This window comes from Belonocnema kinseyi, chromosome 2, assembly GCF_010883055.1.
Source record: "Belonocnema kinseyi isolate 2016_QV_RU_SX_M_011 chromosome 2, B_treatae_v1, whole genome shotgun sequence".
NCBI lineage: Eukaryota > Metazoa > Arthropoda > Insecta > Hymenoptera > Cynipidae > Belonocnema > Belonocnema kinseyi.
The window spans coordinates 182,761,547-182,775,146 of record NC_046658.1 but is presented as its reverse complement, the minus strand read 5'-3'; the positions used below and the strand labels follow the sequence as shown (position 1 = coordinate 182,775,146).

Sequence of the window (13,600 nt, the reverse complement as noted above, 5' to 3'; positions counted from 1 at the left end):
ATTTTATTTGCAAAAAAAGTTCTGAGGTTCAAAAAAACATTCAGTGAACTGAAAAACTGTGGTCGGTAATATAGGTATTTAGCTGTGTCACATGCCCTTAAACAGAAAAATTTCGAATAAAAAATTTGACAAGCTTCTATTTGAAAAGTTAAAAATTCACAAAAAGGTTTTAATTTGAGTGTTTTGATTTGCAGTTCAGTTTTTATTACTTGAAATGAACAAATTTTTATTTGTAAGAGTTTTAATTGAAATGACTTGATTATTTTTGAATTTTCGATAGCCACAGAACAAACAGAAGACCAGTTGTGCGATGAGATTCAAAAGGCTCACGTGATATGCGTGGTTTACTCTGTCGAGGATGAAGATACACTCGACAGAGCTTCCTCTTATTGGTTACCCCTCGTCCGAAAATGTTCTTCAACAAATCGCTGTCCAGTTGTACTCGTAGGAAACAAAATCGATCTTGTCGACTACTCAACCATCGAGGTAAATTAATCGATTCTAATAATTATTATGCTCCATTTCTCTCTAAATTATTTTATTTTCACTTTATTTTCAACATTTTTAGGCCGTCTATCCAATAATGAAAGATTTTTCCGAAATCGAAAGCTGTATAGAGGTAATACTTCAATTTTTTTAAACTAATCACTACAATCATTATTATATAAATTTTTCTCACGATTGAATTATTTTTCAGTGTTCTGCTAAGACGTTGCAAAATATTTCGGAGATGTTCTACTATGCACAAAAAGCGGTATTGCACCCCACAACTCCTTTGTACAATTACGATACACAAGAGGTTTGTAAAAATATTCTACAAGAAAATATTCTCAATTTAAATTAAAAAGAGTTAAATTCGTCCAAAAAGGATCAGTTTTTCTAGTAAAATAATTGAATCCACAACCAAAACGAGTAATTTTCAAACAATTACTTGCATTTTTAAACAAAAAGATTAGGTTTCTATAATATAGTTGAATTTTCAAACAAACTGTTCAATTTTCAACACAGAATATTAATTGGCTACTAGAAAATATGAATTTTCTACAGAATAAATGTCCGGGAATTTTATGAGACCGGGAAATGACAGTGAATTTATTTTTTGACCGGGAATTTTACCAAATTTTTAGAACAAAAATTTGGTCCAACTTTGATTTCAACCGTTTTTTCAATAATTTTTCAAATTGTGATTTTTATAAATTATTATATCATTTAGTTTAGAATTCTTATTTCGAAAATCTTTCATTTTAAAAAATTTTCCATTTCAGATTTTTAATTTTTAAGCATATATTTTAATTTAAAGAATCGTTTAATCGTTAAAATTAAATTTTTAATATCATTTATTCCGATAATTTTATTTTTAAATAAAAATTTTCATTCTACGATTTTTGAAAATCCTGCAAATTAAAAAAAAATCCTTAAAATCTTAAGAAATTTTCTTATTCATTTGAAGTCTTTCACAATTCTTAAATGATTCTAAATTTTTGTTTGAAATCTGCAAAAATCTACATTTTATTTTAAATTAGGCTCTAAGTATTAGAAATTATTTCAAGTTTTAAATTTAATTCGAATCTTTTTAAAACTTCTAAATATTTCTTAAAATTACTCTAATATTTTTACAAGTAATAAGTGTTCTATCGTTATTTATAAATTCAAATTCCAACTTTTTTTAATTTGCGGGATTTTATAAAAATGATTGAAAAAATTCATTTTGAAATATATTTAAAAGTTATGACAAAAAATTCAAAAATTATTTTGAATTTGGAAAAAGTTTAAACCACTTCTAGATTTCTCAAGATTTTGAAATAAAATTTTAAAGCTTTTGAAGGATACCTAGACTATTTAAAGTAAAAATAATTTAACTTCTAATTACAGAAATGTTAAGTTAAAAAAAAGTTTCTTTTCAATTATTAATTTGTAGCTTAAAATTACTAAAGCAATATAATTTAAAACATTTTTAAAGTTCAATTTTAAAAGTTTTGAATTCAAGGGTTCCACTTTGAATGCTTTAATTTGTTGTTCATTGTTTATTACTTTATATGGAAAAATGTTTAGAATATAGTTTTATTTTTTAAATTTCATTGGCCGTGAAAAATGTTTGAGAACCGGGAAATGACCGGAAATTTTTTTCTTCGATTAAAACGGCCACCCTGATTTTTAACCAAATAGTTGAATTTTCAACTAAGAAGGTTAATTTTCTATCAGAAAATACGATTTTTCAATAAAATATATCAGATTTTAAAGAAATAGTTAAATTTTCAGTAAATTACATAAATTTTCAACTAAATTAGTTGAAACTTGAATTTAGTCCAAATTTGAATAATTTTTAGTTCATTTTTTTTTGGTTTCTTAAATTTTTTATCTAAACAGTTTAATCTTTTAACTAAAAAATATTAAACAACAAAAAGAATGAACTTTAATAAAGTAGTTCAACTTTTAACCTAGAAGTTGAATATTCAACGAAAAATGTGAAAGTTGATATTAAAAAAAAAAGATTTTAATTTAAAATAAAAAATTTTTTGACTTAACCAAAAAAACAAACGATTTTTAACCAAACGGTTGTATTTTTAACATAAAATGGACATTCTACCAGAATAGACGGATTTTCAATAAAATATATAAATTTTCAACCAAATAGTATCTACCAAATTTTTGATTTTTCATACCGAAAATACAAATTTTTTACAAAACAGTTGAATTTAAAAAAAAAAATTAATTTTCAACTGAAACAGATTACTTTTTAACCTGAAAGTAGCATTTTTAATGATAAATGTGAAATTTCTATACAAAGAAATATATTTTCAAACTAAAAAGATGAATGTGAAAAAATAGTTTAATTTAAAAAAAATATATGTATATTAGTAAAGAAAAAAGTCCAATCAAATTGTTTAATTTTCATCGAAATATTTACATTTTCAATCAATAACATAAATTTTCGATATAGAAAATTCAATTTCTGCTTAAAAAAAGATCAATTAATTCTAAATAATTTAATTTTCATTTGCACATTTTCAATAAAAACTAAACAAATTTTCTACAAAAAAAAGTTTAAGTTTTTACCAAATAGTTGATTTTTCAAGACAAATATAAATTTTTTTGAAAAGCAGTCGAATTTTTTATCAACAAAGTTGAATTTTCGAGCCGAATGGACCAATTTTCTTCAAAGCGGTTGAATTTTCAACACGAAAGTATCAACTTTTTCAGAAAAAAAGTTAAGTTTCTACCAGAAAAGACAAACTTTCAACCAAAAATTTAAATTTTCTACCAGATTGTTGAATTTATCATACAGATATAGAAATTTTTTACAAAACAGTTGAATTTTCAAGAAAAAAATTAAATTTCAACCGAAAAAGATTAATTTTTTACCTGGCAGTTGAATTTTTATTAATGAAACTGATATTTTGCCAGAAAAGACGAACTTTCATAAAAATGCATAAATTTTCCAACAAATAGTTCAATTTTATACAAAACAGTTGCATTTTCAGCAAAATTTTTTATTTCCAGTTATTTTTATTTTATTTTTTCTTCCCAGTATTTATTGGTAAAAAAAATGCAATCAAATTGTTTAATTTTCATCCAAATATTTAAATTGTCAAAAAATACATACATTTTCAACTAGCTTGAACTTTCAGTTTAAATTTTTAAGTGTAAAATTTAATTTATTATATAATAAATAATTTTTATTCACATATTTTCAATAAAAAGTGTATCAATTTTCTAGAAAACAGTTTAAGTTTTTACCAAATAGTTGTATTTTCAAGCCAAATGAACAAATTGTCTACAAATCAGTTGAATTTTCAACAAAATAATTAAAAAATTTAGTTAAAAAATTATTTTTTACAAAAAAAAAGAATTTGTGAACTAGACTTGTGAAACTTAAAAAAAATCTTACGAAAGCAGTATTTAAATACTAAAAGTATTAATTTCGAACCAGACATTTGCATTTTTAAGCAATAAAATTGGTATTCTACCAGAAAAGACGAACTTTCAACCAAATATTTAAATTTTCTGCCAAATTGTTGAATTTTCTATTCAGAAATACAAATTTTCTACAAAACTGTTGAATTTATAACAAAAAATTTAATTTTTAACCGAAAAAAGATTAACTTTTAACCTAACAGTTGCTTTTCTATCCAAAAAATTCACATTATGCCAGAAAATAAGAATTTTTAACAAACTACATCAATCTTTAAACAAATACTTCAATTTTCTAATTAAAAATTTTAATTTTTAACCTGAAAGTTTGCATTTTTAATTTTAAAAATATGAAATTACTAGTGAAAAAGAAATTTTTTACTTTTTATGAATAAATAAATGAATAAATTTTCTACAAAAACGTTTAATTTTCACCGAATAGTTGAATTTTCAAGCCAAATAGAAAAATTTTCTGAAAAATAGTAAAACATTTTTGATTTAAAAAGTTGAATTCTCAAGCCAAATGGACCAATTTTCTACAAAACGGTTGAATTTTTAAACTAAAAATATCAACTTTTTCAGAAAAAAGTTAAATTTCTACCAGGAAAGACGAACTTTCAATTAAATATTTCAATTTTCTACCAAATTGTTCAATTTTTGATAGAGGAATACAAACTTTCTACAAAACATTTAAATTTGAAAAAAAAATTTATTTTGAACCTGGCAATTGCATTTTTATCCCAGAAATTTACATTCTGTCAAAAAATACGAATTTTTAACAAAATACATAAATCTTTAAACAAATACTTCAAATTTCTAATAAAAAAATTTCATTTTTCTACAAAACAGTTTAATTTATAGAACATTTTTAATTTTTAACCGTAGCAGGTTCATTTTTAACCGAAAAATGTGAAATTTCGACAGAAAGGGACAAATTTTCAAACTGAAAGATGAATGTAAGAAAAAATAGTTGAATTTTCAACAAAAAAAATTTGTTAGCCAAGAAAAGGAATCCAAATAAACAAGAATATTAATCCTCTACCAGAAAAGGTTAATTTTCAACAAAATGAATAAATGTTTCACTGATTAGCTTAAACTTTCAGTTTATATTTTTTAAGTGTTCGAAATTTGTTAACTAAATAGTTGAAGTTTTGAACTAAAGAAATCAGTTTTTAACCAAAAATCGAATGATTAAATTTTCATTTATTTTCAATAAAAAATAAACGAATTTTCTATAAAACAGTTACAGTTTTGACCAAATTGTTACATTTTCAAGAAGAAATTTCTGCTGTTCTGTTGAAAATTTAACTATTTCATAGAAAATTTACTTTTTGTCAAATTGTAATATTTGGTTTAAAATTTAACTTATTTCGTAGAAAACTTACTTTTTCTTCAAAATTTGTATATTAGTGTTGAAAAATGAACTGAAATCTTTTCTGGATAAAAGTTCAACTTTTAAAAAAATTGTCGTTTTTTAAAATAAAAATTCATCAGTTTTAGTACAAATTTCATCTTTCTTGTATAAAAATTTAATTATTTAGTTAAGAATTCAACTATTTTGTTAAAAATTCATCATTTTTGGTTGAAAAAAATTTATCTTTTTGGATTAAAAAATCAATTTTTTTCGTAGAAACTTATTTTTTGTTAAAAATTGAACTACTTGAGTGACTGTTAAACTATATTAATTTTTTAACTGGATATGTAACTTTTTAATGTTTTTAAGATTGATTTTTTTCAGTTGTAAGATTTCCTTTTTATACAAGAAAAAAATAATTTTCTTGGTTTAAAATTTATTTTATTTAAACATAAAATATGACATTTTTTTGTAGGGAATTTATTTGTTTAGGTTGAAAATTCAACTATTATGTCAGAGAAAATTTAACTATTTCATATAAAATTTACTTTTTGTTAAAATTTTACATTTTTGTGTTGAAAAGAGAACTGAAATCTTTTCTAGATGAAAGTTCAAATTTAAAAAAAAATTTGTCGTTTTAAAAATTTTTTTATTATAAATTCATCTGTTTTAGTACAAATTTGATTTTTGTTGAATAAAAATGCAACTTATTGACAAAAAATTCCTGTATTTTGTTAGAAATCCGTCCTTTTTTATTGAAAAAAAATTCATCTTTTTCGATTAAATATTCAATTTTTTTTGTAGGAACTTATTTTTTTGTTCAAAATATTCATATTAAAAAAATTGATCTATTTTAGTAGAAATTTCATTTTTTCATGAAAATGCAACTTTTTGGTTAAAAATAATTCTTGAATCACTTTGCTAAAAAAATTTTTCATTTTTGAAGACATTTATATCTTTAATTGAAAATTCATGTCTGGTTGAAAGTTTAAATATTTTATTAAAAAATAATCTTTTTTTAATTGACAATCCAACTACTTGGGTCAAAATTAAACTATGTTTTTAAGGTTTTTTATGTTGAAGGCTTGTCTTTGGTAGAAATTTTAACTGTAATTTTCTAACTGGAAATGTAACTTTTCAATTTTTTAAGATTGATCTTTTTTATTTGAAATTTTCTTTTTTTTTAGTAAAAAAAATATAATTTCTTGGTTTAAAATTTCATTTTTATTGGGTGAAGAATGTTTATTTCTTGAAAATTCTTTTTTTTTATTTTAACTTTCTTTTTTTTCGTATAATTTCTTTCTTTTTTTTTTATTGAAACATAAACTATGAGCCCTTTTTGTTGTGAATTTTTTTTTTAGGTTGAAAATTCATCTATTATGTCTGAAATTTAATTATATTGTTGAAAATTTAAGTATTTTGTTAAAAAATCATCTTTTTCTACTTTTATAGTAGAAAATTCATTTTTTTTGTTTAAAATAAATGAATAAATTTGACATTTTTTAAAGTTATATCTGAAATACTGTTTTATTTCTTTGATAAAAGGTTCTATCTTGAAAATATTACAAGATTAAAATTGCTGGTATTTGAATATTAATGGTTAAGAAAAATGTAAAATTAGTCCGGGAAAAGTCAGGGAATTTTGAAAATAATGTTCTCGGACCCTAATATATTTATGTACTAATATTTAAATTTTTTCGACAGCTCACTGAAGAATGTCAGACTGCATTGAAGCGAATATTCAAAGTGAGTATTTCCAGGTCTTAGGCCTCTTTGAAAGGCATTTTGGACAAAAAAAATTGAAAAAATCAAAGAATTTCTGTAAGAAGTAATTGTAAAAAAATAATAAGGGCTGCGGCATAGTCAATATGAGTTAATTAATTTAATTAATTCAGGTCTACACCTATTCTTGAATTATTTTGAAATATTTCAAAGTATTTATAAAGATTTCGAGAAATTTTTAATAGATTTCACTAATTTGAACGAATTTGAGAAATTTTTGGGTATTTTTAAACCTTCTAATACTTTAAAGATTCAAAAAGTTAAAAAGTTTTGAAGTATTTTAAAAGATTTCACATTATTTTATAAGATTTCCGAGGGATTCAATCATTTTTCCATGATTTTAGAAAATATCATCATAGAATTTCACGGAATTTTATAATATTTTAGTGGATTTTAAAGAATTTATTTATGATAAGTTAGGTAATTTGGAATTTATCATAAATTCTTTGGAATTCCCTTGAATTTGATCAAGTCTCTTTAATTTTTTTTAATTCACTTGAATTTCTCTAAATTTACTCTTTTCTACTTAATTCAGTGGTTTTTTATTTATTTTTTTTTTATTTTGATGGATTTGAAATATTTTAGCGTATTTTTTTTCAAATTCCTTGGCGTTTTTAAGAGCTTGAAAAAATTTTAAAGCTGATTTCATTAATTTAATGGGATTTAAAAGGATTTAAAATACTTGAAGGTATTGTAAAAGATTTACAGGCATTTTCAAGAGCTTTCAAAAGATATCAAAGGGTTCGAAATATTTTAAGAAATTTAAAAATATTCCTAGAATTTTTTTATTTATTTCAGCAGTTTTTAAAGGCTTTCAAAGACTGACATATTTTAGTATATTTTAAAAGGTTCCAAGTTATTTACAAAAGATTTAAACTAATTTATTTGGAATTCATCCTGAATTCTTAATAGTTTATCTTAAATCCTTTTTAATTCTTTTGAATTCTTCTAAATTCACTGGATTCTATCCAATTCAATTAATTTTTCTATATTTTTTCATTGTTTTCAGTTCACCCGATTGCTTTTTAAATTCACCTTAATTTTTCATGAATTTCATTTAATATCAATTTTTTGTCGATTCTTAGAATCGTTCCAATTCATTTGAATTCATTTTAATTTAATTTTAATTGTTTCTTAGACATTAGTCACTTCTTATGTTAGAAATTAGTAAGGTTTCAAAGATTTAAATAGATTTGAAATTTTTTGGAATTCACCCTGGATTCTTTAAAATATTTTTAAATATTTTTAATTTACTTGTATCCTTCTCAATTCTATTTAATTCAGTGACTTTTTAAAAAAAATTCAACTTTTTTTATTTAATTGATTCTGAAGTCTATTAATCTCGCCTTGAATTCTTAGACATTTCATCAAATTCTTTGAATTTCCTTGAATTTTTCTAAGCCTATTTCAAAGTTACTAAATGGATTTGATTTTTTTTTAATTGCCATTTTTTATGAATTTTATCAAATTCTTCTCTTTCATCTTATATTCCTCTAAATTCATTTCAGTTTTATGGAAATCAATGTTATTTTTTTTATTTTGTAATAATATCCCAATTCATTAGAAACTCTTATTAATATAGCTTGAATTCTTTGGAATTTTTCGGAATTTACCCTACATTTATTTCTGTTTGAGCGCCAAAAAAGTACCCTACGAGCGTGACAAAAAGTGCCCTTCGGTCAATCAATTAATACATTTTTCGATTCGTTTTGATATCGAAATAACTCTCCTAAAATAATTCTGCAACAAATTAATTTTCTTAAAAGTTATTAACAATCAAAGTTCTTGATCATTTTTTTTTTCAAAAATGAATTACTCGCGAACGGTTCATCGAAATTCAATAATTGAGTTATGAAAATTTTTGTTACGAAGTATACTTTACGCTAAAAAATTGTTTGGTTGTAAAAAACATTTTTTTAGTTAAATAATCGCTTGTTTCAAACAATTGAAAATTAATTAAACTTTTCCGCCTGTGAAAGAATTCTTTCACGTTCCAATAGATTCCGCAATCTCTTTCGAAAATTTTGGTGAAAAAAAAAGTTTGTATTTTGCAAGTAGTTAAAAAGTTATTGATTTTTTTGTAATCGCGCTTCTACCTCCAGCGCTAGTTCGAGTATGTTCGTTTTGTTTGAATTTTCAAAAAAAAAAATGGATTTTCAATAAAAAAATGTAGTAGTTGGTATTTAAAGTAACGGAGATTTTTAATTTAAATCAGAAAAGTTTGAACTCATCTTTTTTGGTTTAAAATTCAACTACTTTGTTGAAGATTAAAGTATTTTGTTAAAAATTCAGTTTTTGTGTTGAAGTTTCATTAGTTCAGTTAAAAATTCACCTTTTGTCGGAAAAATTAAATTTTCAGTTGAAAATTATATTATTTTTTTTATTCCAAACTAATATTTTCAATAATAATTTGACTATTCAATTTTTGTGTGGAAATTCACATGTTTTAATTGAAAATTCAACTACTTCTTTGAATACTTAATCACTCTTCTAAAAAACAATATTTTTGGTTGAAGATTAATTTCATTGGTTGAAAATTTATCTATGCTTAATTGAAATTTAAACCACCTTATTTCTTTTTAGTAAAAAATTAATCTTCTTGGTTGAAATCATCATTTTGATAAACAAATAACTATACCTGGTAGAAAGTTGAACCGCTTGATGAAAAATTCATTTTTTTATAAACATTTATCATTTTAGTTTAAAATTCGTTTCATATTGTACTTAATATGATACCCACAATAATTGTATTCGAAATAATTTAGTACTCAATTGTTCCCCATTTCTTGACTGAAAGTTGATCCACATTATTTTAAAAAATCATGTTTTTTAATGTAGCTTTATTCTTTTAGCTGAAAATTCATCTATTTTGTAAAAAAAAGTGAACTATTTTGATAACATTTAAAATCAAAGATTTTTTTATTAAAAAAAGAATTTTTAGTTGATCAATTATTATTTCAGTCTTAAATATTCCATTTTTTAACCATTTAAATTGAAAATTTTCAATTATTAAAAAAAAAAGTTAATTTTAAAAGAATATTTAAATAGAGTTTAAAAAATTTACAAAAATATAAAAAATGAATGTGGATGATTTTTTGGGATTTTTTTTTAATTTGGCAGGATTAAAAAAAAATGTAGGAAAAATTCGAATAATTTAAAAAGATTGTTAGAAGTTCTGACAAAATTTTAAAATTATTTAAAATTTGAAAAAATGCAAAACAGCATATAAATGTTTCAAGATTGCGAAATAAAATTGTGAAAAAATGTAATAGTTCAATCTTTAATGGTTTTAGCTTAAAATTGCTTAAAATGATACATTTTTATTCTGAAGCTCGACAATTTGTTCGCGATTTTTTCTCCCTCTTGACTAAAAATTGTTTTTTAGTTGGAAATTCCTTTATTTTTTTAGTTAAAATCCACTATTTTGTATTTAAATTAAAATCTTTTTGTGTTGAAACATCGAATACTACCTTTTTCATTCAGAATTCATTTTTTTATAATAAAAATTTATAATTACTTGGTGAAAAATTAAATTTTTTCCTTAAATATTAATTTTCTATGGTTGAAAACTCATAATTTTAATTGAAAGATCATCCCTTTGGTTGAAAAATGAGCTATTTTGTTGAAAATTATATATTTTTTTTACTGAAAATATAACTATTCCAATTGAATATTCCATAATTTTAATTAAAAGTTCACCTTTTTGGCTGAAAATTTAATAATTCTAGTTAAAGGTTCATAATTTTAGTTAAAAATTAATCTTTTTGATTTAAAATTCAGCTTTTTGAGTTGAAAATTCATCATTCGAGTTAAAAATAAATTTTTGGAATGGCGAAAATTCATCATTTTTGTTAAAAAATAATGTTTTTTTATCGAAAAGTTAAATAGTCCATTTTATATTGATAATTTCTTTAAAAATCCATGTATTTGATTGAAAAATCGTCTTTTTTGGTAGTAAATTAGAGAATTTCAGTTAAATATTCATACTTTTTTTTGAAAATTCATCTTTTCTAGTAAAAAAATTAATTTTCTTGGTTGAAAATTCATCGTTTTGATTGAAAATTTAACTATACCTGGCAGAAATTATAACCACTTGATTAAAAATTAATTTTTTCATGAACATTCCTCTATTTCTTGGTTGAAAGTCGATCCACATTATTTATAGTCTTTGTTTTGAATGTAGCCTTATTTTTTTAGTTAAAAATTCATCGATTTTGTGGAAATGTGACCTATTTATAAAATAGAAAATATTTTTTACTACCGAACAATTTTTTAGCGTAAAGTATACTTCGTAACAAATATTTTCATAACTGAATTATTGTTTAAAAGTGGCAAACTAGGAATATTTTGCCAAATTGGTCAATTTAAAAACATATATTTTAAAATATATTGGAAATTCGAATAATTTTAAATGTTTAGAAGTTGTGAAAAACTTTTAATAATATTTTTGAATTTGTAAAAATTCGAAACAACATGCAGATGTTTCAAGATCTTGAAATAGAATTTCAAAGCATTTTAAGGATTTTTCAGCTATTTAAAATAAAAATAATTCTACATAACATAGTTCAGAATAATAACCGGTAATTTCAAATTTTAACCAATTCCGAGCTAGTACTCGAAATTTTCAAAAAGAAATAAAATTCTGAATTGGAAAAGGGAATTTTACAAAAATTCGAATTCATTTTGGAAACGGGACATTTTCGAAAAGTATTAAAATTCCGGATTTGAAGAACTTGGAATATTTTGTCAAATTTGTCAATTTGAAAAAATATATTTTAAAATACATTTGAAATTCGAATAATTTTAAAAGATATTTAGAAGTTGTGAAAAACTTTTAATAATATTTTTAAATTTGGAAAAAATCGAAACAACATGCAGATGTTTCAAGATCTTGAAATAGAATTTCAAAGCATTTTAAGGATTTTTCAGCTATTTAAAATAAAAATAATTCAGAATAATAACCGGGAATTTCAAATTTTAACCAATTCCGAGCTAGTACTCGAAATTTTCAAAAATAAATAAAATTCTGAATTGGAAAAGGGAATTTTACAAAAATTCGAATTCTTTTTGGAAACAGGACATTTTCGAAAAGTATTAAAATTCCGGATTTGAAGAACTTGAAATATTTTGCCAAATTTGTCAATTGAAAAAAAAATTCCATGCCAATATTTGACTGTTGTTTCGTTTCGTTTTAAAGATTTGTGATTTAGACAACGATGGTCTTTTGAGTGACATGGAATTGAACGCGTTTCAACAGTGGTGCTTCAACACCCCTTTACAACCTCAAGTCCTCGAGGACGTAAAGGCTGTCCTCTCGAAAAATATACAGGACGGAATTTACAAAGGCTGTGTCACATTAAAAGGATTTATGTACTTGCAATGTTTATTTATTCAACGTGGACGAAACGAGACGACCTGGGCTGTTTTGAGGAAATTCGGATATGATAATGACCTTCAGATGGCAAAAGATTATATAAATCCACTGTAAGTTTATTTTGTTTCAATCAAATTTTAATTCTCTCCATATTTCAGGTCTTAACATGAAGTTAGATAGTTGATCTAACAATTAATACCATCGAGCTTATTTTCAATTTCAAGAAAAGAGTTTAATTTTATACTTAAAAAGAGAAATTTTGAACAACAAATATAATAGTTGATGTTTGCACCAAAAAATATTTTTTAAATTTAAATTAAACATGTTACACTTATCTAATAATGCTGAATTTTCAATAACGTATTTGAATCCACAATTAAAATAGATATGTTTTCAATCCAAACAGTTGCATTTTTGACAAAAAAAGATTTGCTATCAAATACGATTTTTTTTAATACACAAATTTAGAAAAAAAAGTAAAATTTTTAACCATGAAAATTAATTTTTTATCAAAAAGACCAATTTTTGACAGAACACACGAATTTTCAACTAAAAAAAGACAAATTTTCAACAAAATATAAAAAAATTATTATACTCTCGAGTATTTATTCTCGCCTATCAGGGTATTTAGATTTTTAATTATTGACTATAATTATTGTAATCAAATTTACTGAAGATATAAATTATTTTACAGTTTTCGATGACACTAAGATTTTGAAAAAATTGAGAATTATGACGATTTTATTTTAAAAGGTTAATTTTAAGTTTAAAAAATTTAAAAATATGTCGCAGAAGAATTTGAAAGATTTTAAAACAATTTATTCAGATTTAAATTTTCTTAATTTCTAGAAATTTCAGCAGTTTTGGAAAGAGTCGAAAATAATTGTAATCTTCAGAAGATTCCGAAAAACTTCTTTTTAAATTTACATTTTTGAAGATTTTGAACAAAAAATGAGAAGAATTTTTTTGATTTTTATGAAAAGGAGATTCTAGAAGAAAATTCAATCAGGATTACAAAATTACAAAATCTTCTATTAAAACTTCTATTAAAATTACGAAAGGTTTCAAGAGAATGAAAAAAATTTTCTTTAGATTCCCAGAAAAATATCTATTGATTTTTTATTTTGAAAAATTAACTTTAGTATAATGTTCTAAAAGATTTCAAAGTATTTCCAAAA

General features: G+C 22.6%; 1 protein-coding gene across 5 annotated transcripts in view; it reads left to right on the top strand.

The window, feature by feature from the left end:
- LOC117167672 (mitochondrial Rho GTPase) overlaps positions 1 to 13,600 on the top strand; it is a 60,433-nt gene that overhangs the window by 8,102 nt on the left and 38,731 nt on the right. For 4 of the 5 annotated variants that reach the window (XM_033352780.1, XM_033352782.1, XM_033352778.1 and 1 more), the window contains exons 3-7: positions 281 to 486; positions 569 to 619; positions 698 to 799; positions 6,971 to 7,012; positions 12,246 to 12,532. In XM_033352780.1, the coding sequence (XP_033208671.1) occupies positions 281 to 486; positions 569 to 619; positions 698 to 799; positions 6,971 to 7,012; positions 12,246 to 12,532 (688 nt within the window). The remainder of the gene's footprint in view (positions 1 to 280; positions 487 to 568; positions 620 to 697; positions 800 to 6,970; positions 7,013 to 12,245; positions 12,533 to 13,600) is intronic. The other variant, XM_033352779.1, reaches the window with a different exon arrangement.